This window comes from Astatotilapia calliptera, chromosome 4, assembly GCF_964374335.1.
Source record: "Astatotilapia calliptera chromosome 4, fAstCal68.1, whole genome shotgun sequence".
NCBI lineage: Eukaryota > Metazoa > Chordata > Actinopteri > Cichliformes > Cichlidae > Astatotilapia > Astatotilapia calliptera.
In genome coordinates, this window is record NC_137425.1 from 23298707 (window position 1) to 23324659 (window position 25953).

Genomic DNA, 25953 nt, shown 5'->3' on the forward strand with positions numbered 1-25953 from the left:
TTGCAGGCTGGGGTGGTGGGCCAGGCAGCTCAGGCATAGATACAGGAAGTTCTGGCTGGGGAGAGCAGAAACCAACTTCTGGCTGGGACAGCAAAAGCCCACTGAATGGAGGAGCTGGGCATAGCGGCTGGGATGATGGAGCCAGCTGCAAGGGTAATAACAGCAGCAGCAACACCTGGAGCAACAACATTAACAAAGATGACAGGTAATTGATCAAATTAAATAAATATACAAGAAAGAGAGCAAGGGAGCTTCAAAGCTTGGCATATTTTTAAAGGCTTCAGGTAAACCCATGTTTTTGTTTTAGATCCAGTACCTGGAGTAATACCTCCAAACCACAGCAGGGCTGGGGTTCCAGCAGTGCAAATGTAAGTGACACCTGGGGTGCCAGTGGAGAAACCACCAGACCAAGCTCCAACAGCCACTGGGGAGAGCCCCAAAAAGGCGCAGGCTCAGTAGGTTGGGATAGCGACAGTGACCGGTCTGGTTCTGGATGTTGGAGCGAGCCGAGCCGTACCAACACCAGCAGCAGTAACACCTGGGTGGGGAGCGGTGGATCAAATACTCCAGACGTGAGCACTCCAAATCCAGGCTCCACCTGGGGAGAGCCAGTCCTCAAACCCAAACCTCAGAGTACCACTCAGGGCTGGGCTGAGCCATCGAAGAACAACACTGGAGCCCAGAACTGGGGTGAGCCCAATCCTAAGCCCTCTAACGAGTGGGGAAAAGGTCCTGAATCCAACATGTCCAGAGGCAGTCAAGGTCAAAACAAGCCCACAGGTAGTTATCGCATCTAATGCTAACTTTGGAAGAGACTTGACGCTGTTTAGAAAAGACTTTTCAGTGGGAGGACCAGAAGTTGATTACTCACTCATTTATTCGTATCACAGGCTGGCTGGGAGGCCCCATGCCCACAGTAGGTCAGAAGGAGGAAGTGTCGACTGGGTGGGAAGAGCCTTCTCCAGAGTCCATCCGCCGAAAAATGGAGATCGATGATGGAACTGCAGCTTGGGGAGACCCAGGTAGACACTCACTTTACAGCAAGTTTGCCCAACCCGCTGGGTTCAAGGCTATAATTGATGACTAATTACTTTTGATTTTTAGATTTATATTTCACCTTTTAAAAGTGTTTAACTTCTCTTGTTTGTGATCAGTCTTTTCATCAAACCTCACATCTAACTGTAGTTTTTCTGTTTTTGACACTATCCTAACCTGGACCTAAAAGCTCAAGTAAAAACACAAAATCCAAGTAAGAAAGTTGTTTGTTTGTTTTTTACTGTAATAACCATAAGCATGTTTATCTGTTTTTATGACTTGAAATTCAAATATAAACAGTAAATTTCAACAACTTGTGTACAAATTTTGCAAATAACAAAATTCAATGCAACTATTTGCATTAAATTGCAGGCAGTGTCTCAGGCATTTGTTGTTGTGTACAACTATTTACAAAACAACCAGGTGTCAAAAAAACATGCCACACAAGTTATTTGTGCCACTCCAAAAGAAACATTTCCCATCCAGTTCCAGGGTGTGTCTTATGTTCAATCTGCCTTTGGTGGCTTTTTGGCAAGCATCTGTGACATTTAGTAGTCGATTTTGTTGACGCACAACAAAATCAAACAAGTAGACTACACACCAAGCACAGAACATGCACACTAACTGTACACTGCAAACACTCAAAATGTCACAAATCTCACATTTCAACACTCGAAATCGATATGGCTCTTTTGCTCCCACACCTTTCTCTTCTTCCTAAACAACCAAATGCCATGTTGTTGCCATGGGAATTATTTGCCGCAAGTCTGGTTTTACTTGGTCTGTCAGCACAATTTAAACTGATTTATAGTTTCAAGTCTGCACTTTTGACACAAGTTGAAACGGAGACTTTAGCTTTGTTTCCACTTAAAAAAATAAAATAATAAATGCAGCTGATAAAATTGTATTTATTTTCCCTCCTAGGCAAATACAGCGGTGGGTCTGTCAACATGTGGAACAGGACTGGTCAACCAGACCAGGAAGCTGTGGGCCCCTCCCCTCAGCACCAGTCCCACCCAACCCACATGTCAATGCAGCATGTTAACCAGGACAAAAGCTCCGGTTCTGGTAGGTTGGATAATGTTTGCACACCATATGAATACTCACGCACAGTTGTGGCTTTTACATTCCTGACTGTGAGAACAGGAAAGGACTGTGCATAGAAGAATGCATGCACGTGCCCAGACAACATTAAAACAGGTGGAAACATCGGTACACCACAGACTCGCACTTTTTCATTGTGTCGTCTATTCACACAAAAATGTGGTTTGCCAGGTTACAGCATATATTATTAATCACATATTCCACTTTATTTTAGCCAGAGTGGAAACTTATCATCAAAATGTGCAAATTCTTGCACAGATTGTCTTTGAGTTTTTAAAAAAATATATTAATGTGATTTAACACCTACGTCAGGAGCCTGGGGCAGTATTTAAAATGGTAGAAGTGCAAACCTCGTCATGGAGTCTGTAAGAGAGGAACAAGGCTAACCCAGACTCTCATTAAGATGGATAGAAGAAGTCCTAAAAGGGTTGAGAAAGTGCAAGCAAAGCCAGTGTAAATACACGCGCTCACAAATATATACAAAGGCATACACCAATTTACACAGAAGCATGGCTGGAGACCAAACACGTACAGTCATTCCCTCCCATTTTCCCTACAGTGTTGTCTGTGTTGAAGGCTTTTTGAAAAGCCAGTTGAGTCATCCCTTTGGAATGCTAAGAGCATCGATTTTTCTCTTCTCTCATTCGCCTTTTTTTTTCCCTTCCCTCCCCCCTCCTCCTCTTCTTGTTCACCCGCCAATTGTGCTTGCTATAGAAACGCAGGCTTTTGATGGGTTTCAGGAAAAGAGAGTTAGAGAGACCGTGAGTAGCACAGGAGATGGTCTGCTGACTTGGAAATAGGACAGGTTCCAATGTGAGATGGGAAAACTAAAACGAGTAGGAGAGCTATTCTATGGAAGGGGCCGGAGGAGGAGAAAAGGAGGGGGCTGTTTAGGGTTATTCAAGGTTTCTGGTTTAGTGAGCTAACTGGAGGCGCTAAGTGGATGTCTGGAAAGGGTGGGACCCTCTCCCTAGCTACTGCATTGAGAAAATTAATTTATGGGTCTTGATTCATCTTAATTTCAGTTATTACCTAGTGAAGTAAAAAGTCTGGGTCACTTAAAGGAAATGATCAATAAATGTAGCTAAATTAGACTTTCATGGTGTTGCAAAATGTACGTGTAATCAAACAAAAACAGATGCTCAGGCTTATTCATACACACTTGCAAACACACACTGGTTAAAATTTCCTCTGAGTCCTTGTATCAGCTGATGCACTCAAGTGGACAGGGATGGAGTGATAGATTGGGGGTTATTGATTGGCAGTTTGTGTGTATTTGTGTGATGTGCTTGTTTGTGGCTACATGTATCTACCTGTTTGTGTCAGTCTGTCCTCTTGTGTGTGTATACGTGCATATGTGATGAACAAGCCAAGTCAGATGCAGGACATCAGTGCCAGAGGCCACCCCATGATCTGTCCTATTTTTACAGGGAGGTATCCCTGGCATCTCCCCAAACGTCTCCTGTGCAGGGAGAAAGTAACGGGCCTGGGTGGTCGGCTGTAACAAGAGCCTTTTGAACTCATACGTGCCCTTTCTTGAGCATGCATTCTGTTACATTTCAAAGGGTATAATGTCCTGCAATGACACGTGCATATCCACAAGCGTGGAAGAAAAACACTGCTTACATAAGTGAGTGGATATAGGGTTCCCCAGGGAGTGTTGCTCTAAGCTCTGGTCTCCAGTTTCAGCTAAGTGGGGAGAAATCTATATGAATTGCAACATTATCGTACATTTGGAAAACAGGTTGGGTCTTGCCACCTTTAATGTGATGCAGCCCACTTTCCCACTGGCCTAACATTGGAATTGTACAAATGTTAAATAGTGTTTAAGTACATCAAGTAGATTGAACCACAGAAACTGTACCGTCATAGTGATCATCTCATTTGTTCCTTCAGGTTGGGGTGAGCCATACCCCCAACAGAAGGAATCCGCATCATGGGGGGAGCCTAGTGCTGCTCCGCCTGTGACTGTGGACAACGGGACGTCTGCCTGGGGAAAGCCCAATGACAAGAGCTACAGTTGGGGTGACGGCAGGGATAGCAGGGAGTCTGGGTCAGGATGGGGCAGTCAGCATAAGTCTGGTATGTGCACAAAGCAAACCCTACAAACATCTGATTGCAACATCTGTAGATAATAAGCAGTCTGGTGTGACTAAAGTGTGGCAGAAAAGAGGTGAATTTACTTGCTAGTAATCTATTTCTACATCTCCCTCCCTTCATGATAGCTCCAGGTCCCAAGCGCATGGACACATGGTGTAGTGACGAGATGGGAAATAGCTGGGACCAGGAAGAGGAAGTGGAGATCGGCATGTGGAGCAACAATCAACAGGACAGCAGATCCCATGACCAAGTCACCTGGAACTACAAGCATAAAAGCTCTACTAAGGTACATTTATCTCATCTTTGCACTTTTTTCTATTTGAAATGAGGCCATTTAATAAAGGGATGGAGTCTTCTTTATTTATTAGAAGTTTTTAAAGCCGTCCTAACAGTGCTCCCCTCTGTCCACTCTGTTTCAGATGAACAAACCAGTCAACAAACAGGATGATCCCTGGATGAAACCCTTCATCGGCCAGTTCAGCAGCATGAACTTCTCTGTAAATATTATTAATCATTCAGTTAAATATTCCCTGTGTTTGTGTCCCTCTAGCACACACGGAGCTATTGATAACTTTCTTAATGAAAGTAGTGTTTCGGAAGCAAAAACAGAAGCTGTAAGTACAGAGGAAAGCTTTCTATTCACTATGAGACACTCGTTAAGTTAGTTTTCCACCAGATGACTAGGGCTGTGCGATATGACCAAAATCTCATATCCCGATATAAGAATTCTATCGTCCCGATAACGATATAAATCACAAAAATGTAACATTTTCTGTAAATTCTGTGAATCTCGGGCAGCTCGACTTGTGGGAAGTGTTTCCAGCTGGGCGTCATGTAGCTGGAGTCGAGTGTTTTAACCGATGCATGAAACTATACATTTTTAGACATAAGTTGTAAAGGCCGCTGTTTTCTTTGTGATTATTTATTACACAGCCTGTTCTAACGTTTGAGTTTAAGGTTTATTTTTTAGCACCTGGCGGCTCTTTTTTTTAATTCTCATCCATAAATAATCTGCTCTTTCACATGATTCAGTTTATTTTGAAAAGTCTCAACAGGATCTTGAGCTTTATTGTGAAAGATTTATGTGGAACATAAACAAGCGGACACGCGATGCTGTTACCGTTGTTGTTGCTAACCACAACGCATAAAAACAGGCGCTTGTCCGTCCGTAGTGTGGTTATATAAAATACAGAGAAAGAGAGAACTTAAATGAATAGAGCCACTACAGTGACCATCAAAACGATGAAAAAATATTGCCCTAAACAGTTTATTTTGCGACACCACGAAACAAACGATAGCGTAAAATGAAACAATAGACGCTTTTATATCGTCATCCGATATATATCGTTACATCGAACAGCCCTACAGATGACTCATGTCTACGTTAAAGCATGCTGAAGTGTTTGGTTTTTCAAATGTAATAAGCCCTGATTCAAAGAATGCAAGATTTATGCTGTTCCGTCTCCGTAATCACATTTTCTTGGCTTCGTTCTTGCAGAGGGACTCCCCTGATGACTCCATTAAGACTGGAGCAGGGATGGTGCAGGACAAGCGTATGGACATGGGCAGTATTGGGGACTTCAATGGAGTTATGGGGAAGAATTCTGGGTCTCGGCACCACCTCCACAAGGACTCCACCATGGATCGCAGTTCTTACTATGACAAGGTATGGAGAAGCATGAGCGGAGTTACATGTACAAGGTGTATTCTTTCCGGAGCTGTGCTGTATATGCAGGCTTGAGGTAAATAACTGGTTCTCATAAAGGGCAATGTCTTAGTCTGCTGTTATGGTGGGGTAGGTGTAGAATGAAGTGTGCCTCTGGCTGTACAGTGCCTCACAGTGGGGGTTTTAATGCAGTGCAGCTTGCTGGTCTAAAACTAGTGTTTTATTTCACTCTTTCCTCATCATGTTGTATCATTATCACTAGAAGCAAGCACATGTCAGTACAAACTGTTCCGGCTCAGTTTGGCTTGCTGCGTTTCCTTTAGCACAGTGTGCTCCTTCTTATTAACTCTTATTTCATCCTGCTATCTCGTTTCTACCATCACGTCCTTATTTTTAGCTTCTCATTCTTCTCGTACCTCTTTTGCTCCCCACACTGTCCACTCCCTGCAATTATTTCCTTCATTTCCACACATTTGATTCTTTCCTCGACCTTCAACTTGTCTTTGGTTTTGAAAAAAAAAAATTAACTTTCTTCTTTTTCTTCCCTCTCTGTGCTTCTTTTGCTGCTGGTGTGCTTCCTGTCCCTGTGTGCTTACCGTCCATCTGCTGTGCACCTGGCCTTGCTTCTGCAGCTTTCACCCTCTGCTTACGATATCCCAGCTTCTGATGAACTCTCCTCCAATCAAAGCATGAGCCTTTCCCCCTCCAATTCTGCTCAGTCTGTCTCTTGTCTCAATTCTGGGCCGTCTGCTTCCCACTCTAGTTCTGGGGCTGCTGGGCAGGTGAGTGGAGAAGAATGAAGAGAGAGTTGTCTTGAGACGTTAGAAATTCCCTGTTTGATATGAAGATTTTTCACTTGATGCGAAGAAAGAATTAAATCAGTGATTTTTCCCCTGCTCACATGGGTAATACCAAAGCTTTGCCATTATTTTTAGGTAGGGGCAAGACTACCGGTGGCAGTCTTCCCTTTGAGCAGCAAAGAATACAAAGCTGTGTTTCCACCAGAAAAGTGTACACAGAGCACTGCTGGGGGGTTAATGATGCTCTGTTCTCCCGCAGTACTGCTTATGGTGTGGGACAGCTGTGTGATGAAGTCCTAACCTAAGACATCAGAGAGAGAGAGATGATTGGGAGGTGATCAAACTTTTTCAGGCAGTTATGGTTAAGAAAATGCCGACAGCAGGCTGCTTTATTAGTAACTTTAACGATATTAGCCTGTTCAGAAATTATGTTTATCCACAGCATGGGCTCTATTTATGCCTGGAATAATTCAACAACCGTGGTAATAGTGGTGGAGAATTCCCACTTTAACTCTGCTCCAGAGAAACTGATGTTGGCTCTGAGCCTCATCCATAAAAATAGCTCTCTTTTTGTAATGGTGTGCCCTCTAGTGGACGTCATGGGATATTCAAATGGTGGTGGAGGTTTTTTGTTTGTTTTCTTTCTTATGGCAAGTTTTGACTGCACACAAGCGTCTAACCTTGTGTGGTTCATTCTCATTGTTTGTCAGGGTTGTTTCTACACTGTTTTACATTTTTCTTCTTTGTTGTTTTGTCTCCCCCCCCCCCCCCCCCCCCGATTAGAATGTAAACCCAATGTTGGGCGGCAACACCGTAGCACAGGGCCGAGGTGGCCCCCAGTCCCAGCCCCCTCCTCAACCCAGTCTTCGTAATCAAGTGCCTCCACCCATCCTGCCTGCTCAGGTACCCCACATAAAAATAAAACGCACAAAAGGTCACACTCAGAGTGAGTTCTTGTCTCTGTTACTCCTGATTGTTTTCCAACACTCAGTCCCAAATTGTTGTTGTTGTTCAGGTTCCTTCATCCCTGTTGAAGTACCCGGGAGGCAATGGCGGTCTGAACCCTCTGTTTGGCCCTCAGCAGATGGCTGTTCTCAACCAGCTGTCACAGCTAAACCAGATCAACCAGATCAACCAATTACAGGTGAATACCGGCGGAAAAGAAGTGTATAGCTTTAGATTTTTATTTCTAGTTTTTACATGAAAACAACATGACAGAAATGGAGCCATAATTCCTAACTGTAACATTAACAACACGATGGGTTTACATTATTCTATTTCTCTGCAGCGTCTTCTCCTCCAGCAGCAACAGCAGAAGGTTCAAAGCCAGAGACCCATGCCTATGGGACGTCAGACTGAACAGGTGTGTGTCTGGGTGCTACTAAATTGCACTCGTTGTCCCAGTGGTCTTAGCTCCTTGGTTGCTTTCTCTAACCGTGCACCTTGTGTCCTTAGACACGTCCAATTGGTTCCTCTCCATCACCGATGCAGCCACCACGACACATGGACCCCTCGCTGCTGAAGCCGGCCGCGCCCCTCAAGCCGTACCTGGATAACTACATGTCCCACAGCACCCCTGAGATGCTGAAGGATGCTGCCACTCTTGGATCCTTCAGCAACTTCCCTTTAAGTAAGTCAACTGCTACTGCTGTTATTACAGATTAGGCACCCTAATCATAAACTAGTTTGACTGGGTGGAGAAGTGAGGTGATACTTTTTATTTGACACTTAAGACCTCAGATTTGTAAGAAGATGATCATGAGCAGGATAGATCTTGGGGATTACATTTTAGTTTTACCTTTTAAAATATGCAGAGAGTTCTTGATTATCTGTTGACATGTACTCTTCTGTCCTGTTTCTCAGACTTGAATTCTAACCTGAATGTACCCCTGGACATGGGTGTTGGTGGTGGTAGTGGTGGTGGAGTGAGCTATAAAGAGCCACCCCAGTCCAGACTGAAGAAACTTTGGGCTACCGACCCTCCGGAGCAGACCAGCAAACCTGGTACAGACAAAGCATTTAGTTTGTCACACTGCATGCTGTGGTATTGTTTGGCTTTCTGGGGGAGGTATCCATGAGGTGTTTACTATGTAAACAGTGAAAAAATATTGGTCTTTAAAGTGACTAAAGCATCCCCACACTTTTTCTCACTGCATACTTTAAACTCTGGCTTTAATGGTTTATATGTTTGTGTTTGTCCCACAGGTGCTATGTCGTCTGGGCTGCGTCTGGAGGACTCCTCCTTCTATGACTTAATTTCTCCTGGCCCCTCTCCCCTGAGTCCTCCCGGCCAATCAATGGGCTCGGTGGGCGATGGCTGGCCACCTCGTGCCAACTCCCCCCCGCCCCATGGAAACACTGTCACCTGGCCCCCAGGTACAGACGCCTTTAAATCCACCAGAATCCCCGAAGTGTTTGCGTTGAACCCTGCTGATGTCTGCCTGTGTTTTTTGTTCTCAGAGTTCCGGCCCGGGGAGCCTTGGAAAGGTTACCCCAACATTGACCCTGAGACTGACCCATATGTGACCCCCGGCAGTGTCATCAACAACCTCTCCATCAACACCGTCCGCGACACAGACCACCTCAGGGACAGGAACAACGGTAGGCCACGCACATGCCAGATCCCTCCCAATAACTGTAATGGTAGCACAGACCCACACTGACCCCTCCTGCTGATGTTTCCAGGGCCATCCTCATCACTGAACACCACGATGCCTTCTAACAGTGCCTGGTCATCCATTCGTGCCTCCAGCCACAGCGGTTCCCTCACCAGTACAGCACAAAGCACTTCAGGTGTGTAGTTTGGCTCTGCTTTAGTGAAGTTTAAATGTTTTCTTTACCTTATTTATTTATTTATTGTAAACTTGAAAATCTTTGTTAAACGGGTTTTGTTTTTCTGCTCTCGCCTTGCAGCCAGACCCAGTGAGTCAAAGTGGTCTCCCGGCAGCAGTGTGTCAAACTCCTCCCTAGCTCATGAGCTTTGGAAGGTCCCCCTGCCTCCCAAGGCGCTGTCTGTGGCGGCCCCCTCCAGACCACCGCCTGGCCTCACCAGCCAGAAGCCCAGCCCTGCCTCCTCTGGCTGGGATGGCTCTGCCCTGAGGCTGGGGGGCTGGAGCACCGCTGAGTCCAGATACACACCTGGTAAGAGAAGCACACCCTTTAACCTTAATTCCATGCTGCAAAATGAGCAGAACAGACTTTGGGGTTGTTGTTTTTTTTGTTTGTTTTGTTTTCAAAAGATTTCAAGACTGTATAGAGAAGCTTGCGATAAATTTTAAAATGCACGGCTCCTCTCCTGTGCAGCCTCAACTTGACCTCAAAACCAGCTTTAGCATCCTATCCCAGCTGATGATTGACTCTATGGTGTATGTATTGACAGGTTCCAGTTGGGGTGACAGCAGCAGCTCAGGGAGAACCCAGTGGCTCGTTCTGAAAAATCTCACACCTCAGGTAGTTGTACTTTCATTCTGTTAACGTTATCACAATCATTACTTCCATGTTTTTTCACATATTTTTCACCTCTTATCACTTCCCGTGTTTAACTCAACTTTTCTTTCCCCTTCTTCCAGATTGACGGCTCTACATTGAGGACTCTGTGTATGCAGCACGGCCCTCTGATCACATTCCACCTCAACCTGCCACATGGTAACGCTGTGGTATGCTACAGCTCCAAGGATGAGGCCGCTAAGGCCCAGAAGAGCCTGCACATGTAAGACCATCACACGCAAATATGGGCACTTCTTACTTTTATTTATTCAGCTTCTCTTAGAGCAGATGACCTTGAATAAAAACAGGCTGTTGATGCCAAATTAACTTGTCATAGACAGATTAATCACAGATTTGTTTGACACTCAGTCAGATGTCCCCTTTACAGATAACACATGCATTCTTCCAGGCATATAACACCCCCCCCCCCCCCAAAAAAAAGTCTCACTCTTGTCTAACCTGCTCTGTTTCTACAGGTGTGTTTTGGGGAACACTACTATTCTGGCTGAGTTTGCCAGCGAGGAGGAAATCAGCCGTTTCTTTGCACAAGGGCAGTCAATGGCCACTCCCTCCTCTGGCTGGCAGACCCTCGGCTCCTCTCAGAGCAGAATGGATCAGTCTCACCCCTTTCCAAGCCGCGCTTCTGAACCCAACCAGTGGAACAGCAGCGACCTTCACAGCTCCTCCCTCTGGGGTGGGCCCAACTATTCCAGTAGCCTGTGGGGGACTCCCAGTGGCACCGAGGCAGGGAGGATCAGCAGCCCTTCTCCAATCACCTCCTTCCTCCCAGTGGATCACCTGACAGGGGGCGGGGACTCCATGTGAGCTGCCCGCCAGTGAAACGGGCTCGGGGAAGGGTCAGTAGAGAATTATCAATAATCAGCAGAATAGAGACACAAATGTAGTTCTATAAATGCAATGGCACTAGTTGGACTCCTTCTCATTTACAAGATATTCAACAAAACGGGGTCTCCCCTGTGGAAAACAAGTTACGTTTCTCTCTCTGCACATATGTCCACTTTGTTTTAGCCCAAAAACATATCAGTCGGAATACTTGAATCATGCAGGCCAATTCTATAATGTGAACGGATGGATATTTGCCTCCAGGTAGTGCTCTTTCAGACCGAAAAAAAGCTTCAATCGAGCTCATTATTATTATTATATGTATTTTTTGTTTCTTTCGTCATGTTTATTTGAATTCCAATTCTTTTTAACATTTTATTTTTGTTTTACTTTTTTTTTTTTTTTGCATTTGTTTGCTGACAATGTTGGAGTATGAGCTTTTTTTTAACTTTGCACTGAATGTGTTGTTTTTTTCTCAGTATAATCTGCAATATAGAGGGAGCAGCCAGTTTTTTCCAGTGTAGCTGTTTACTCATTGAGGTCCTTACTGTGTGTGTTTGTGAGAATTACTGTGTGTGTGCGCGCGAGCTGTGAATGAGTACGTGTGCGCTCCTCTCTGCCTTGGCACGCCTACCTTACTGCGTTGTCGTGGAGTTCAAGATCAACAGATAGTTAAAGAATTAAACCTGACTTAGGATGATTATCTGGTGATAGTTCAAGTGACATTAAAAGTATTGCACCAATTTTGTTTTAAAACTAAAGAAAGTTGAGCTCTGCAGTGCAAAGGACTGTAGCCGCAGCTGGGACTAGTAAGCCCCGCCCATCCTAATATAGGGAGGCGGGGGCTATCTAGCAAGCCCCTCCCCCCCCTTTCTCATTAGCCCCCTGGCAGGCAGGTTTTAGTGGGGGGGAGGGGGGGAACAGCACTTTCAGAATAGGCTTTCAATGTTTTGGAGGTGCCACACTGCAACCTCTTGTTTACAAGACTTGGGAGGCAGAAAGTGTGTTCATTCTTCATTTTAAAGAGAAGATGGAATAAAATTTTTAAAAAAAAATGCACAAAAAAAATTTCAAAACGCTTTAAAAAAAAAAAAAAGATAAAAAATTTTAAAAACAGAAAAAGTTAAAAAAACAAACAAAAACAACTCTTACTGAGGATGAAGACGATGCTTTGTAACTCTGGGAATTCGGATCAGTGTTTTTTGGCCATGGCGTTGGTTATTTTGAACTATTCCTCTTTTTGTCTGCTAAATAACCAGCAATGGTTCTCAGGAAATCAAGCCAGTTTTCCCCCCTTGTAGTTTGAATTAAAGAAAAAAACTACTACTCCTTGTAGGAAAGGAAAATACAACTTCTAGCACTGAAAACTATGTAAAGGTCTGTAAGTTTTCGTTTTTGTTCTCTCTCTCTCTGCCAAATAACTGCTTTAAGCTGGAGAAGCTCAACACACTGCTTTCAATATGCTGTCTTTTGAGGGAGGGAGGTGAGGTGTGCGGGGAGGGGGAGGTCGAGGACACTCCCGGCATTCCTTCTCCTCCTACTCTTCCTCCTCCTCCACTCCACTGATGTTTAAAAAAAAAAAAAAAAATCAAGAGTGGGGATCGTTTAATGCGTGAGCGCGTGACTGTGAGCGGGGAAATCGTCGTGTCTCGTCAGACTTATAAACCAAGAGAAAGGCGACTCTGTATCTATGCATACTGTAGCCTCTCGCATTCACATGGCCTACTGAGAGGCGTTTATTTTTTTTCTCCCTCTTCGACCATGTGTCACAATGTTTTAGCTGTTTAACAAACATTACTCGCTTTTCCTTTTTTTTTTTTTTTTTTTTAAATTTCTCTCATTGCCACAAATGGTGTTTTGAAAAAAGAAAAATGGAACGAAGAGAAAAACAAAAATCAGAAAAAAAAAACAAAACTCTCGTTTTGGTTGAAGAAAATATTTTAACAGTAAAAAAAGTCGTCCACATTTCATTGCCTTGATCCTAATTGTGTCCGAAGATGCAACAACAAGTCAAGTGGCTTCTACCTGTTTACAAAATGAATATGATTGTATTGTACTCTTTTATTTTCTTTCCTTTGGGGCAAAGGGGGGGAAGGTGGGGTACTCATCTGAAGTTCCTGACGTGTGTGTGTGAGTGTGAGTGAATGTGAATTGTGGAGGTTTTGTGTGAGAACAGCGTGAATGTAAAATCCACCAGTGGCGTTTTTCTTCACAACAAGAGAATAACAGATTTATCTACCAGTGATTGTTTAGTTACTTTGATGCACAATTTGTTTGTTAGGGTCATGGGGGGAGAGAAGTGTCAGAGGGGTGCATGAACGACGAGTCAGCATTAGCGAAGCCATGGACCTTAATTATCTTTTCTTCATCGTGTTTGTGCGTGTCGTCCCCCCCCCCTCCCCCAGTTCTCCTCTCTCATGTAGGTTTTTATTTCAGAAGTACTAGAAGCTTTAGGTTTTTATTTTTTAAGCTTAGCCCGTGAATATTTAACAACTTCAAAGCAAACGCAGTGAGACAGAACCTTGAGTATTAGCCAGACTTGACAGTGATGTGTGCCAGTATTGAACCGCTCTCTACCAAATAATTCAATCATACAAAAAAATTAGTTTACTTAATTCCAGATCTCTTTGCTTATAAATATATATAAATACATACTTACATATATCTCTTATTTGTATTTGTTGTCGTTGTGTTGAACAGTTGTTATCAAGTGGAACATCTGAGCTTTTTTTTGTTGTTGTTGTTAGTTTTAGTCTGACACGTTGAACTGAGGAGACTTGGATTTTGCACTTGGGTGGATTCTAGAGGAAAAAGGCCGAAAGCAAAGCTGAGACAGATTTTTAGATTTTCAGGTCTCTCTGATGGAGAAGGTGCGCCTGTGAGTATTCGACAGGGTAGAGTGTGTGCGTGCGCACGCACGCGTGTGTGTGTGTGTGTGTACTGTGATTTGAGAAGATGGTGCTTTATTGGTCTCCCTTGGTTGGTGCACCTCCGGCTCTGAGCTGGGCCTGAATGTAGCTGAAACGGTTTGTAAAAGTATAAAAGACAGCGCAGCCTCAAACGTGCATGAGGGGCAACAAAAAAAATTTGTAAATTTTTTTTTTTTTTTTGAGAAATTGAGCAGCAGTCACTGTTGCCGTGGTGTCGCTTGACTGAAACGAGGCTAGGAGGGGACGGGACTCGCGATTGGCTGCTTCTTCCTGGCTTTTCAGGGATAAAGGGTTGCACTTTTGCCTCCTCGCCGGCTTATCCAGGATCAGCTCCTCCTCTCCAACTCCTAAGCTTAACTACAGGGAGAGGAGACTCATAACTGACAGGAGGTCTGAGGCGGGGGGGAGGGGAGGGTGGGCTCTCAACTGTCTATATTCCCTTACTGCTCAATGACATTACTTTACACTTTGTTCATTCTGATTTTTGGCAGCGCTGTCGTTCCTGGCGCTGATTTGAGAGCAGCTTTGTCCATCCTCAGTATCCTTTTTTCTTTTAACTATTACCGGGACAAAGGCTGACCCCAGATCAGCAGCTCAGGTGGCAGCATTGCTGTGCTGTTAGAGAAGGGACAAGCAACGTCTGGAAAACGCCTCTCAATAATGTCGTTACTGTTTTGGTTCCATAATCGTGTTTGTATCTACTGTCAGCCTGCGTGAGACTGTTTGTGTGTGTGTGAGTGAGTGAATACATCATCATGCCAAATCGAGGGAGGGAAGGAAAGGGATAAATCCTTTTTTGTTGTTGTTTGGTTGTAGTTGTGTACGTGTGCATACGTGTACTTAAAAAGCTGGACAATATTAAATGCTTGAAGATTATAAAAAATAAAAAATTTAAAAAGTCATTTGCAAAAGGATGATGTGAGGAAAACCTTTTTAGTAAAGTGAAAACCACCACGAGCAATGTACAATCCCCAGGGCTGCCAAGCAGCTTCCTGACAGGGCCAGACGAGGGGAAGGAAAGGAAAAGGAAGTAGCGGGCAGGAGGGAAGCTGGCTGGTGATACTCTACTACTTTTTAATGTTTAAGAAAAAAAAATGTGACTTTTTTTGTGTTTCTCTTGACTTAAATATCCTGTGAGTAAATGCTATATTATATCATAACACACCTGACGGCTCCTACAGTCGATCAAAAAGCGCTAAGGCTTATTTTTTTGACAGGAAAAACAGAAAAAAAACAAACAAAAAAACAAACAAAAAAGAAAAAATACAAAAACTGTGAGAATCTGCTGTCTTTTTTTTTTTTTTGTCGTTTTACATTTAGTATGAACACATAAACAAACCCTGAAAAGCTTTAGTCTAACCAGCACAAAGATGTGGGCGGGTGGGGAGGGAAGGGTGGGTTTATCGGGGAAAGGGTGGGTGTCGCTCAGAGAGACTATGCAGTGGAGTGTTTGAACCCAGGCTTACATGTCCACCTTGGGTTTTTCTTCTTCTTTTTTTCCCCTGTCTTTAAATAAAACAAAAACAAAAAAAATTCCCAAAAAAATGAGTAAAAACCGCTGAAATGGGATTCCCACTAATATTCCTCAAACGTGTCGTGCCATCGTTAAATTGTACAGCTAGTACAGCTACTAATAATAACAATACAAACTGAAAAACCTTTATTACCTAGCAAACGGCGGGCCAGTTGTAGCAGGAGGAGGACAGGTTAAGATTTGCAAAAGTCCATTTTTGTCGATTTTTCTCGCAGCTCGAGCGAGGCCGGTGAAACTGCAAATTTTACACGACTACAGTGCTTTTTTTTCTTTTTATAGAGATTCTATCAATCCAGTGTGTAGTTGGATCACCTGTAAACCTATTATGCACATCGCTTTGGGAGACTGTTGAAACTATATATAAAATATATATATGAGAATATAATCGTACAGTGTCTATAATCAACGAGGGGGGCGTCTTCCTCTCTTGCAAACAAAAACAGGAAGTACCTTTTTATTTTCAAATGTCTTCCTCGGGTCATCAAAGGATTTTATCTTTAAACTTCGGTGGAATCTGCACTTTTTGAAGGACAATCTTTATTTGTATGGGTATAAAAATTGACAAAATAAACGAAGTCGCCTGATATTAATGGTATAAAAAACCAACTCCAGTGTGCTCTAATAATGAATGTCTCCTCTGATGCTGTCTACTTGTTTGGTTTCATTTTAATCCTTTTATTCTCCTTCCTTTTGTTGCTTGGTTTGTTCTGTATTTTTTTCCTCTTTATTTCTTTCTGGATTTTACTGCTCTTAAGAGAATCTGTACTAAGGTGTAGAGTAGTGAGTAGTAGGTCTTCTGTTGGCTGTACTCGTATACTGAATTACTGTTTGTAACCCGCTGGCTTCTGCAGCCAGCATACAAAGCTGTATAACTTGGGTACAACCCTCAATAAAAGACTAATACACAGCGGCCGCCTCCCAGAGTCTTTATTTCTCTCCGTGTGACTGAAAACTTCTGCTTCGTGCTCCCAACAGCATCTCTGGCTTCAGAAGACACAGGCATGCTGCTGTAAATGAGGGAGCAGCTGAAAGTAGCTGCTGCTTTTGTTTGCTTGGACAATCTCTCAAGACAAGGTGATGTTTCCTGTGACATCAGGATTTTAAAGCCCTCTGAATGCTTTGGTTACTCAAAGAAAAGCTTTTAATTTGGTCTGGTTTATAGAAATCTGTCTTAAATTGAAAGAACTCAGTTTCGGTAAACTCCCACGCTGGGTTTGCTAATTTTATTATTGTGTAAATGTGTTAGTTGTGAGTTTATTTTTGACCCTTTAAACCAAAGTATCATATTTTATACGCAAGTTTTTGAGACTTCTACATTTATTTTTTTCCCTTTAAAAAAAAAAAGTTGCACCACAAAAACATACCTGATGTAACAAATATGATAAAATTGCATATTTTTTTTACTTCATATTTTATTAATTTTTCATCGGGAGGTTCACAAAGCACACAATAGAATTTTCTCGCAATTATTTAATTGGCCAGGTTTAAAGGGTTACATTTTATTTTTTTTTGTAAAGGTGCATTTAGGTCGGGTACTGAAATGAAAATACTTCAGTCCCAGCTGTGTGAACATCCTGCAACAATGGCACCTCATTCTTCATGTGTGGACACAAGATTAAAACTCAAGAACTGTCTTTATTGTAGTTTTGTCCTCATCTTACGAGGTAAAGAGTGAGGGAACATGAAGCTTACCTTTAAATCAGTGCACTAACAGGGTTATTGCATAGAACAGGGGTCTCCAACTCCAGTCCTCAACAGCTACTGTCCTGCAGTTTTTAAATGCATCCGTACTCCAATGCAGCTGAATCAAATGGTTGATTAACATTTTCAGCATGTCATCGGGTTTGATAACAAGCCAGTTATTTTATTCAGGTGTGCAGACAGTAGCTCTCGAGGACTGGAGTTGGAGACCCCTGGCCTGGAGAAAACAGATTTATCTGAGCTGCTGGTGGATGGAGCTGAAGTTAATCTTCTGGTTCTGCAGATGAAAGCTCTTTGTATGTTTAAAGTATTTACTGATTAATGATGTGGAGCTAGTTTAGCTTTATATACAGTCTAGAAACCACAGGCTTATATGCTTAAGCTGTATTTTTGGGAGCTTTTTTCCTTTGACAGGTCAGTAGTGGATGCAGGTGGTGTGTGAACCTCCCAGCATCAAGCTTCGGTCTACCTCCAACCCAAAGTAGATGAGAAATGAAAATAGATGGATAGTTATAGCAAATCCCAGCCAGTGGAAACAAACTAAAAGAAGTGCAGCTGAATCTGGGTCCTTTTTACTGGACCCAAAGCGGAGTAACAGCAGACACGAAAGTGTACAATGTGTCTTTATTGATCTATTAATGACAAATTGTACATGGGACCACAGGGCGGAGCTGAAATGAGAACAAAGCAAACCAGTGATATAATCTTGTTTAATATTAATTTTTTTTTATCTCCAAGCTCTCCTGAACATGTTCATTTAAATACAGTCAAACACGAGACAGCTGAAGCCAACGTCGCCATAATGGACACAAGAGTTGAAGTAGGAAACTGTTTGGTGCTCATCTGCTTCACGAGAACTTCCTGTTGGGTGGGTGGAGGTGACCCTATCTGGGCACAAAGGAATATAAATTGAGCACCGACACAACGTGTGACCAAAGACAGAAAACGGGGCCTGATGGTGACTTGCCTCTGGTGTGCTACAGAGCATATTACTCATAAACGTCTTTCTTGTCTGCGATGTACTGTACGATCTCCTCAGGAGTCATCAACTTCTCTGCTTCTGCATCTGGGATCTCAAAGCCTGCGGCACAAACAAGTTACTGGTTACGGCGTGTGCTAAAGAAGCCATGTGACATGCATCGATAATGCTGGACGAATAAGCAGCTTTCTGCACAGATGGTCACAAACATCTCGCTGGTACTACGTCCTCAACTGTAGGTCACACATATTAAAAGCTGTTAGTCTATTATCTTCACTGATCAAAATAAGAAAAAGTCCTGATTCTGATTTAATTCTTCTCTCTCAAAGCACTAACAGCACGCCTCATTCACACTCCAACAAACACACTGAAGTTTCGGGTTCAGTATCGTGCCCAAAGATGCTTCGGATCAAACCACCAACCTACTAATTAGCAGAATGCCTGCTCCATCTCCTGATCCACAGCCACCCCTGTTTAAAATTTACCTCCCAAACAGATTATATAAATCAGCTGAATTATTACAAGTCAAAAAGTAAAAAGCAACAAACTGCAACCTTCATTAACCTTCTCAATCAATTTTCAAGATAAATCCAATAAATACTGTAGAATGAGGTGTACTACAGTGTTTCTACCACAGGATATAATCGGAGCATATCCTGCTTTATGTGGGACGTCCACACAGAGTGTCGCATTTACCCTCTGAAGACAAACTTGACAGCACTTTGACACTGCAGACGCTCAACAGGCAGGAAGACTGCAAGACTGATGTTTCATATCCACATACTCCCACTGTGGCTGTACAACAGCATCTGCACTTTAGGCATCGTAGGAGTCAGAAACATCTCTTTTGCTGACTTAATGCCTAAAGCCACAGTTTGGAATAGTTTTCTATGCAGTATAAAGAGGTTTGCTCTCACCAAACTCATCTTCCATGGCCATGATGATCTCCACCTGGTCCAAGCTGTCCAAACCCAAATCTTTCATGAAGTGAGAGCTCGTCTGCAGCTGTGGAACAGAAACCAACCCGAGGGTTAGAAATTCAAGCTTACTTATACAGAAACTTACAAACACTACAGGCATTTCAGGGTGCTTTAAAATAAAAACAAAACCAAATCTACATGAGGAATGATAGTATTAATTTTAGATTGTTTTTCCAAGTTAAAAATCTAATTGTTATTAAATTCAATACATTAAAATCAGTAAACTTTTCAAAAACAATTTCCATGAGCCATTCTGGACAGGGATGAGTCACGATTGCCTAATTTCACCTCACAGATGCCTGCGAATGTATTCTATTCATACATGTTTCAGCTAGAATTCACTGAAGGTCTCTTGTTGTTCTCACCTTCTCTGGGTTGATCTTGTCGTAGAGCTTGAGTACATACATGACTCGTTCTTTGATGGTTTCTAGAGTGAGGGGGGGCAGGTCTCCGTACTGTCGGCACAGCACACCCACCGAGGGGATCTAAGGAAGAAGAAGAAGGAAGAGTTTTAGTGCAGAAGGGAGTGGGGGGTTGTGATCATGCAGCCTGTACATTAGCTTGCCTTAAGTGAGTGTGTATTACATACAGTGTGAAAAGATGCAATATCTTCCAGTACACTGCAACAGTACAGATGTAAAGGCTGGAAAAGGTTTATCCAAGTTTCAAAATAAAACTTAAATCTTACGGAACTTTGACCAAGAAGAAATCTGTGCTGGTCCTGAAGCTTTTAATGTGTGGCTGATTTTATTATCTCGTCTGTAATTACTGCGTTATGGTTTCATTTGACTAAATTTGCAATTAAACGCATTTATCAGCGCATTAGTGTTCACTTACAACTCTGCACACAGCTCGCTAAAACACCTGTAACATTTTTTCTGTGTTATACAAACACACTTATCGTAATACACAATAACATCCGCACTACAACAGTCTTTTACCTTTCTGCACATTAGTACCCGATGTTTAGCCAGAATCAGCCGTGCAATGCCAAGATAAAGAATGAAGTCTGTCAATGAAATCACCGACTTTGCTAACTAGCTAGCTAACTAACAGGGCAAACATGGCTGTCCCGTTTTTAAAATCAAACGCCTCCGTGTTTCGTGTTTCTCTGCCACAACAACACAGAGTCGTTCAAAGCGAAGTAAGCTGCTCGTGTGACACCGTGAACTCTCAGCGGGCTAGGCTGGCTCCGCAGGTCTGAAAGACATCGGTAGGTCACAGCGGCTAGGCCGCGATGGTTCAATGTTACCGGAGACTCACCCGGCTCTGGACGAGCCACCGCGTCCTCCGGCTGTCTGCTGCGAAGGAGAGAGGTCGGTGGACGGCCACCGCCTGGACGGCAGTGACTCTTAATGCGAGGTTACTGGAGCAAAGCCTCAACGAGGGCCGAGCAAAGGAGCGGACACACTGCTGCAGGACACGAGCCGCCATGACGGAAAGCAGTTACTGAAAGCTGCCAGCGTGCGAGGCGAAGAAGAAGAAAAGCGGGTCAAGGGCTCCGTGTTGCGCATGCGCACAGTGCAAACCTTGTGTTTATTTCTAATTTGTCGCTTTATCTGCGCTTTTTAAAAACTGTTTAAACATTTCTCACCACGAGCACATGGGCATTGAGAAACTGCCAATGACTTTGATTTAACTGGAAAGTAAAAATGAACTTTCACATTCATAAAACAAGACGTTGATTGTGCATATGAAACAAAAACAAGTATAGAAGATGTTGCTTTCAGCTCTTTAGGTGTACAATAAGAGCTACTGTTAAAATGAAGTTATAAAGTCTACACAAATTAGACAATAAAAATGGACAAAGACAAACTTTTATTCTCAGTTTCTCTGGATTAAGCTGTGTTTTTCCCTTTTTCTCTGCCTCCTCTGGTAGCTTTGACTGCTTGATTGCTAGATCCAGGTAGCAGTAATGTCTCCAGGGTTTCAGGCAGATTACACTTCAGTTAGTAAGAGCGACAGTCTTTTTCATCCTCCTGTTTCTTCTGCATCCGTCCCACCTGCCTGAATAACATATCCTCTGAAAAAACCCTCGAGTGTCCACAATCACACCAAAGTGCTCTTCCTCTCTCTAAAGGTTCCAGCTGCTTAAAAAAACTCTTGTTTTTAACTTTGCCCATCAGTGCTGCACAGCGCAGGTAGCTTTTCATGCGACCACCTCAGTTAAACCCAGCTCAACCCTCTCAGTGTCTTTAGTCTCATTGGAGATACTCCAGAGTCTTTATCACAATCCTCCACGGCGTGGAGCTGTTTCACAGAGGAGCCGTCTTACTGTTTGTCTCAGGGTTCATTAAACAAAAAACACAACAAAAGTTACATATGGATATGTATATCTATGATAAAATAATAATACATTTTGTAAGTTGTTTTTTTTTTTGACAAAGAACCAATATGTGGCTCCCTATTTTTAAAAATGTCAGACAAGATTAGTCCATATCATTAAAAAAAGAATAACAGCAAAAAAAAAAAAGAAAATCCCTGACACTATCACAAAATATACAGACAATTATTCCAGGGTTTATAAAAGCTTTACTTATTATTATTATTATTATTATTATTATTATTATTATTATTATTATTATTATTATTATTATTATTATTATTATTAATAATAATTTCTTTTTTATTTTTTATTTTTTATTTTTTTAGCTTTACACGCGCACATTTATTATGTCTGTTTTTTGTTCGATATCTGATATTTTAAATAAAGTTATTTGATGGCGTCACGTCCGGGCTTGCGCAGAAGACAAGAAGAAGGAGAAGGAGCTTCCCATAGAGAAAATCCGTATCGATGCTTTAGATCGTATCGCAGAATAATAAACGCCGTTTGATAGTTCAGCGGGTTTCCAGCCATGGAGTTGTCTGAAATACTGTACAACAAAGCGGAGTACATTGAGACGGTACTGTGTGGAATTTTAATCACCGCTGCTTAAGCTAACGTAGCCTGCTATCTGTCCAAGCAGAAAGTGAACGGGGCGTTGGGCGGATAGCAGAGACGGTTGTTTGTACTCATTTATGTGGACAGACACAGACACGATCGTTCACACGATTATAAACAGTGGTTGTTGTTTTATTTCAGGCTTCTGGCAACAAAGTGAGCAGACAGTCGGTACTATGTGGGAGTCAAAACATAGTCTTGAACGGCAAAGTAAGGAAAACACACACCTGGAAACGACACTGTGAATAGAAAGTGTCCAGCTGTGCTAAAGCTTTGGATGTTCTCTCTTGCAGACTATTGTTATGAATGACTGCATCATCAGGGGGGACCTGGCTAACGTCAGGGTGGGCAGACACTGCGTGGTGAAAAGCCGGAGTGTTATTCGACCACCTTTCAAAAAGTTCAGCAAAGGGTAAAGTATCTTTGACACACGTTCAGGCCAGCCATGTGCTTTTGTGTTCTAGATAAAGATGCTTTGAGATTGTTTTTAGTTATTGTCACTCAAAATATATTTAAAGTCACTGTACAAATGAATAAAGGAGAGAATATGCTAAGTAGAAAAGCATATTGTCTCATCACTGCCCTGTCCCCCTCTGCAGGGTGGCTTTCTTCCCGCTGCACATTGGAGACCACGTCTTCATTGAGGAAGACTGCGTGGTCAATGCAGCACAGATTGGTTCCTACGTCCACATTGGGAAGAACTGTGTCATAGTGAGTGAAATAAAATCTCACACACGCACACAGCTAGCTCCTCGGCAGTGAAAGGACATTGCTGTGAAGGGGTGGGGCGGGGGGTATAGACAGAAAGCATGTCTTTATTGCCTGTGGTGAACCAGTCACATGGCAGTCATGCAACCTTCTGCTGGCAGTCGAGGGCTGAATTAATAAACAAAAAAACACAAGCTGGCATTTTTTTTTCCAAACTGTTGATTTGGATCACAGAAATGGGGACTTCACTTAATCACAAATTAGTCATTATGTGTATATATATGTATGTGTGTGTGTGTGTGTGTGTATATATACACACATATACATATATGTATATATATGAAAGTGCATGACTTTGTGATGTTTGATGATGTTTCAATTTCTTTTTCCCATTATGTGTGCAGGGTCGCCGTTGTGTGCTAAAGGATTGCTGCAAGATCTTAGACAACACCGTGCTTCCTCCTGAGACAGTGGTGCCACCTTTCACCGTTTTCTCTGGATGCCCAGGTGAGCAAAACGCACACAACTAATCAATAGACCAGTATCTTTCTACTTTTCTGTCTTCGTTCTCCTCAATGTCTGGTCTTTACCTGCGTTTGTCTCGCTCTCTCTCAGGTCTGTTTTCAGGAGAGCTCCCAGAGTGTACACAGGACCTCATGATTGATGTAACCAAGAGTTACTACCAGAAGTTCATGCCCCTCAGCCAGATATGAGTCGCACTCTTAAACTCTCAGCCAGGACCTCTTCCTTTGTTCAGCCAGCCGCACGTTGGGGGCTCTCATCAGACTCTTAAGAGCTCACCTTTTATCTGTCATCGACCCGAGGCCTTGAGTTTAATTTCCCAAGAAAAAAAACATCACGTGTTAAAGTCAGATTCAGTTGCACAAAGCTACCATGTGTTGGCATCTCCAAATTTCTGAGAAATAAAATGAAATCCCGTTAGATGTCATTCTGATGCTTTGCCCTGTCCACTGCATCACGGAGAAAAACTCGTGGACCCCCTGTGTGGCCTCTGATCGTTGCCGTCTTTACCCGATGGCTCTCTGAGAGCAGCTGCAGATGAGGATGAAGAGGTGGAGGAGCTACGAAGGATGCAAGAACATGGCTTTTAATATTGAACACCCACGGACCAAACCGTAGCAACACTAGTCCTTTGAGGATGTAGGCTGAATGTGCGTATCACTCATATCAGCAGAAGACACATTAATTTTACTATGGCTGTAATTTTCTTCATTGTTTGCTTTTTTTTGTCCCTTGCTGGACATTGTAAACTGTTCAAGTATTTAATATTGTTTTTATGTTTGGGGGATGGCCCTCATTGCTCCGCTTCTGCTGTTTTCTGTGAGACAAAGTCAGAAATAGTGAAGCATATGAATAAATGTAAATGACTGAAAACCCTACAAACGTCTCAAAGGTGTTAACTTTATCTGGGATCATTTACTTTGGATTATACGATGATAGTTTTTTACCACAGTAATGTTATTTATTTACTGATGTTCCTGAGAATGTGCAATCTGCTGATTTAGAATCTGCAAAGGTTTCCTGCTGATCATCTATTAACAGGGGTGTCAAACTTAAGGCCTGGGTGCCAGGATTGGCCCAGCAAACACTCTAATCTGGCCCACTTGACTGCTTTGGAAATGCAAAGGAGAGCATACATTTTACACTGTATTTTTTTTTTTTTATCAGTTTTACAGCTTTCTTTCATATTACAACAACATAATTAATAAATGGTTACATTACAGACAAGTTCCTCTTTTTCAGTTTATAATATAAAAACTTTTTTTTTTAGTTTTACATTTAAAAAAGGCCTTTTTTGTCATGTATGAAAACTGAGACACACTGTTGAATATTGCCTTATTTTTCTTATATTAAGATATCTCACAAATTAAATGTGAAGTTTTTAGGTTTTCACTAGTTTAGCTCACTCAGGATCAAAGTTGTCTCTATATGACGTAATCATTTATTTGATGTCACTGATCTAGTAGAAATGTTTGTTCTACCGCTGTCCTCTGGCTGCCCGTAGTGGTTTGCATCCAGTGGCTTTTTAGGTGTGAAGTTTCAGGGACGCCTCTGGTCATTATTGCTTTATTAAAACAAGAAAGCAGGAAGAGAATCAGGAAATGACCCAGCGTGGACTTTAACCCCGGTAGCTGCATATTTCTCACAACATGCAAGTCATCTGCTCAACCTGGTGAGCTAAATGACAAGTTAGTCAAATGTCAGCAGCTTTGTTAACAGAAACATTTCTAAGTCTCCAAACTGTTAATACTGTTAACCTGCTCCTCATTTATGCTTGAGAAGAAAAAAACAGTTTCGATACTTTGCTTATTTACTGACGAAGTTAAAGAACTGCAAACTGACAGGGAAATGTAGACGTGAAGATCATCTGAAGCAGAAGAGCTGTGCTGCTGTGAAACGTGACTAAAACAGAACACACTGTTTAGAACAGGAAATAGCACCAAGAGGCCTTACTGCCTGTTTTTAACGGTTATATTTTGTCTTTATTCCCATTTTACAGCATCTTCTTTCTGAAAACGCTGTCCTTATTTTTAAAATGAAACAGCCGATCCGATTGCGATTCAATGGTTTTATTTCCTTTACAATGTGAACCACATATATCATACCAACAATTAAATGTTCAGTATATAGATTAGCCATTTATTACCTTTTTAAACAAATAAGAAACAGCTGATGATAGTGTTGGCTCCAGAGACTTTGTGGCATGAGTCACCCTGATGAAACAATGCGGATGAAGGCTGCGACTGGCTCAGGGAAGAAACAGAAAACAGGGTGACCCCAAGCTGATCTGAGGAGGGGGAGCGGGGGTCAACTCCGCAGGTTTAACAGTGGGACTGCAAAGACGGCACAATCCTGCTCTTATCAAACTCTTCAATCAAACCTTTGGGAAGAAGACATCCTTTGATAGGCTCAATCTTTAAGTGCTTTTCCTGTCAGCACACACACTTCCCTGTAACTGACATGACGTGGAACAGAAACAGCAGGCGGGTGAAGCTACTAGTTTGTAGCCGAACACCTCGTTTCGTTTCAGAAACAATACTGCCGAAGTGTTAGACACAGAACAGCGAGCCAAAGCGTCTAAGAGAAGAAAACTAGAACATTTTGAAATGCATTCCTCTGCTTTA

At 42.5% G+C, this 25953-nt stretch overlaps 3 protein-coding genes across 12 annotated transcripts in view; 2 read left to right on the forward strand and 1 right to left on the reverse strand.

The window, feature by feature from the left end:
• Positions 1-12179, forward strand: part of LOC113021066 (trinucleotide repeat containing adaptor 6A) — a 36058-nt gene extending 23879 nt beyond the window's left edge. For 3 of the 8 annotated variants that reach the window (XM_080300407.1, XM_080300411.1, XM_080300408.1), the window contains 22 exons: positions 7-205; positions 308-780; positions 891-1022; positions 1226-1249; positions 1960-2103; positions 4036-4221; positions 4365-4525; positions 4659-4853; positions 5738-5905; positions 6538-6687; positions 7489-7608; positions 7721-7849; positions 7994-8068; positions 8161-8335; positions 8569-8709; positions 8911-9081; positions 9166-9306; positions 9391-9498; positions 9619-9846; positions 10085-10155; positions 10275-10414; positions 10668-12179. In XM_080300407.1, coding sequence (XP_080156533.1) covers positions 7-205; positions 308-780; positions 891-1022; positions 1226-1249; positions 1960-2103; positions 4036-4221; positions 4365-4525; positions 4659-4853; positions 5738-5905; positions 6538-6687; positions 7489-7608; positions 7721-7849; positions 7994-8068; positions 8161-8335; positions 8569-8709; positions 8911-9081; positions 9166-9306; positions 9391-9498; positions 9619-9846; positions 10085-10155; positions 10275-10414; positions 10668-11016 — 3680 coding nt within the window. In that variant the 3' untranslated portion in view covers positions 11017-12179. The remainder of the gene's footprint in view (positions 1-6; positions 206-307; positions 781-890; positions 1023-1225; positions 1250-1959; positions 2104-4035; positions 4222-4364; positions 4526-4658; positions 4854-5737; positions 5906-6537; positions 6688-7488; positions 7609-7720; positions 7850-7993; positions 8069-8160; positions 8336-8568; positions 8710-8910; positions 9082-9165; positions 9307-9390; positions 9499-9618; positions 9847-10084; positions 10156-10274; positions 10415-10667) is intronic. The other 5 variants (XM_026165489.2, XM_080300410.1, XM_026165492.2 and 2 more) reach the window with 5 other exon arrangements.
• Positions 12180-17809: 5630 nt separating this feature from the next.
• Positions 17810-20687, reverse strand: LOC113021069 (acyl carrier protein, mitochondrial). 3 transcript variants are annotated; one of them, XM_026165494.2, is made up of 5 exons: positions 20422-20687; positions 19524-19643; positions 19096-19183; positions 18167-18280; positions 17810-18083 (listed from the first exon to the last, which is right to left on the reverse strand). In XM_026165494.2, exons 1-4 carry the CDS (start codon positions 20590-20592, stop codon positions 18189-18191), a joined length of 471 nt encoding a protein of 156 aa, XP_026021279.2. In that variant the 5' UTR covers positions 20593-20687; the 3' UTR covers positions 17810-18083; positions 18167-18188. The 3 variants fall into 3 exon arrangements, with proteins under 3 accessions (XP_026021279.2, XP_026021278.2, XP_080156539.1); XM_026165493.2 differs by having other exon boundaries at positions 17810-18087; positions 20422-20685; XM_080300413.1 differs by having other exon boundaries at positions 18163-18280; positions 20422-20684.
• Positions 20688-21878: 1191 nt separating this feature from the next.
• Positions 21879-24211, forward strand: dctn5 (dynactin 5). Its single transcript, XM_026163716.2, has 6 exons — positions 21879-22061; positions 22241-22309; positions 22393-22511; positions 22699-22810; positions 23212-23314; positions 23423-24211. Exons 1-6 carry the CDS (start codon positions 22014-22016, stop codon positions 23518-23520), a joined length of 549 nt encoding a protein of 182 aa, XP_026019501.1. The 5' UTR covers positions 21879-22013; the 3' UTR covers positions 23521-24211.
• The last annotated feature ends 1742 nt before the right edge of the window (positions 24212-25953 follow it).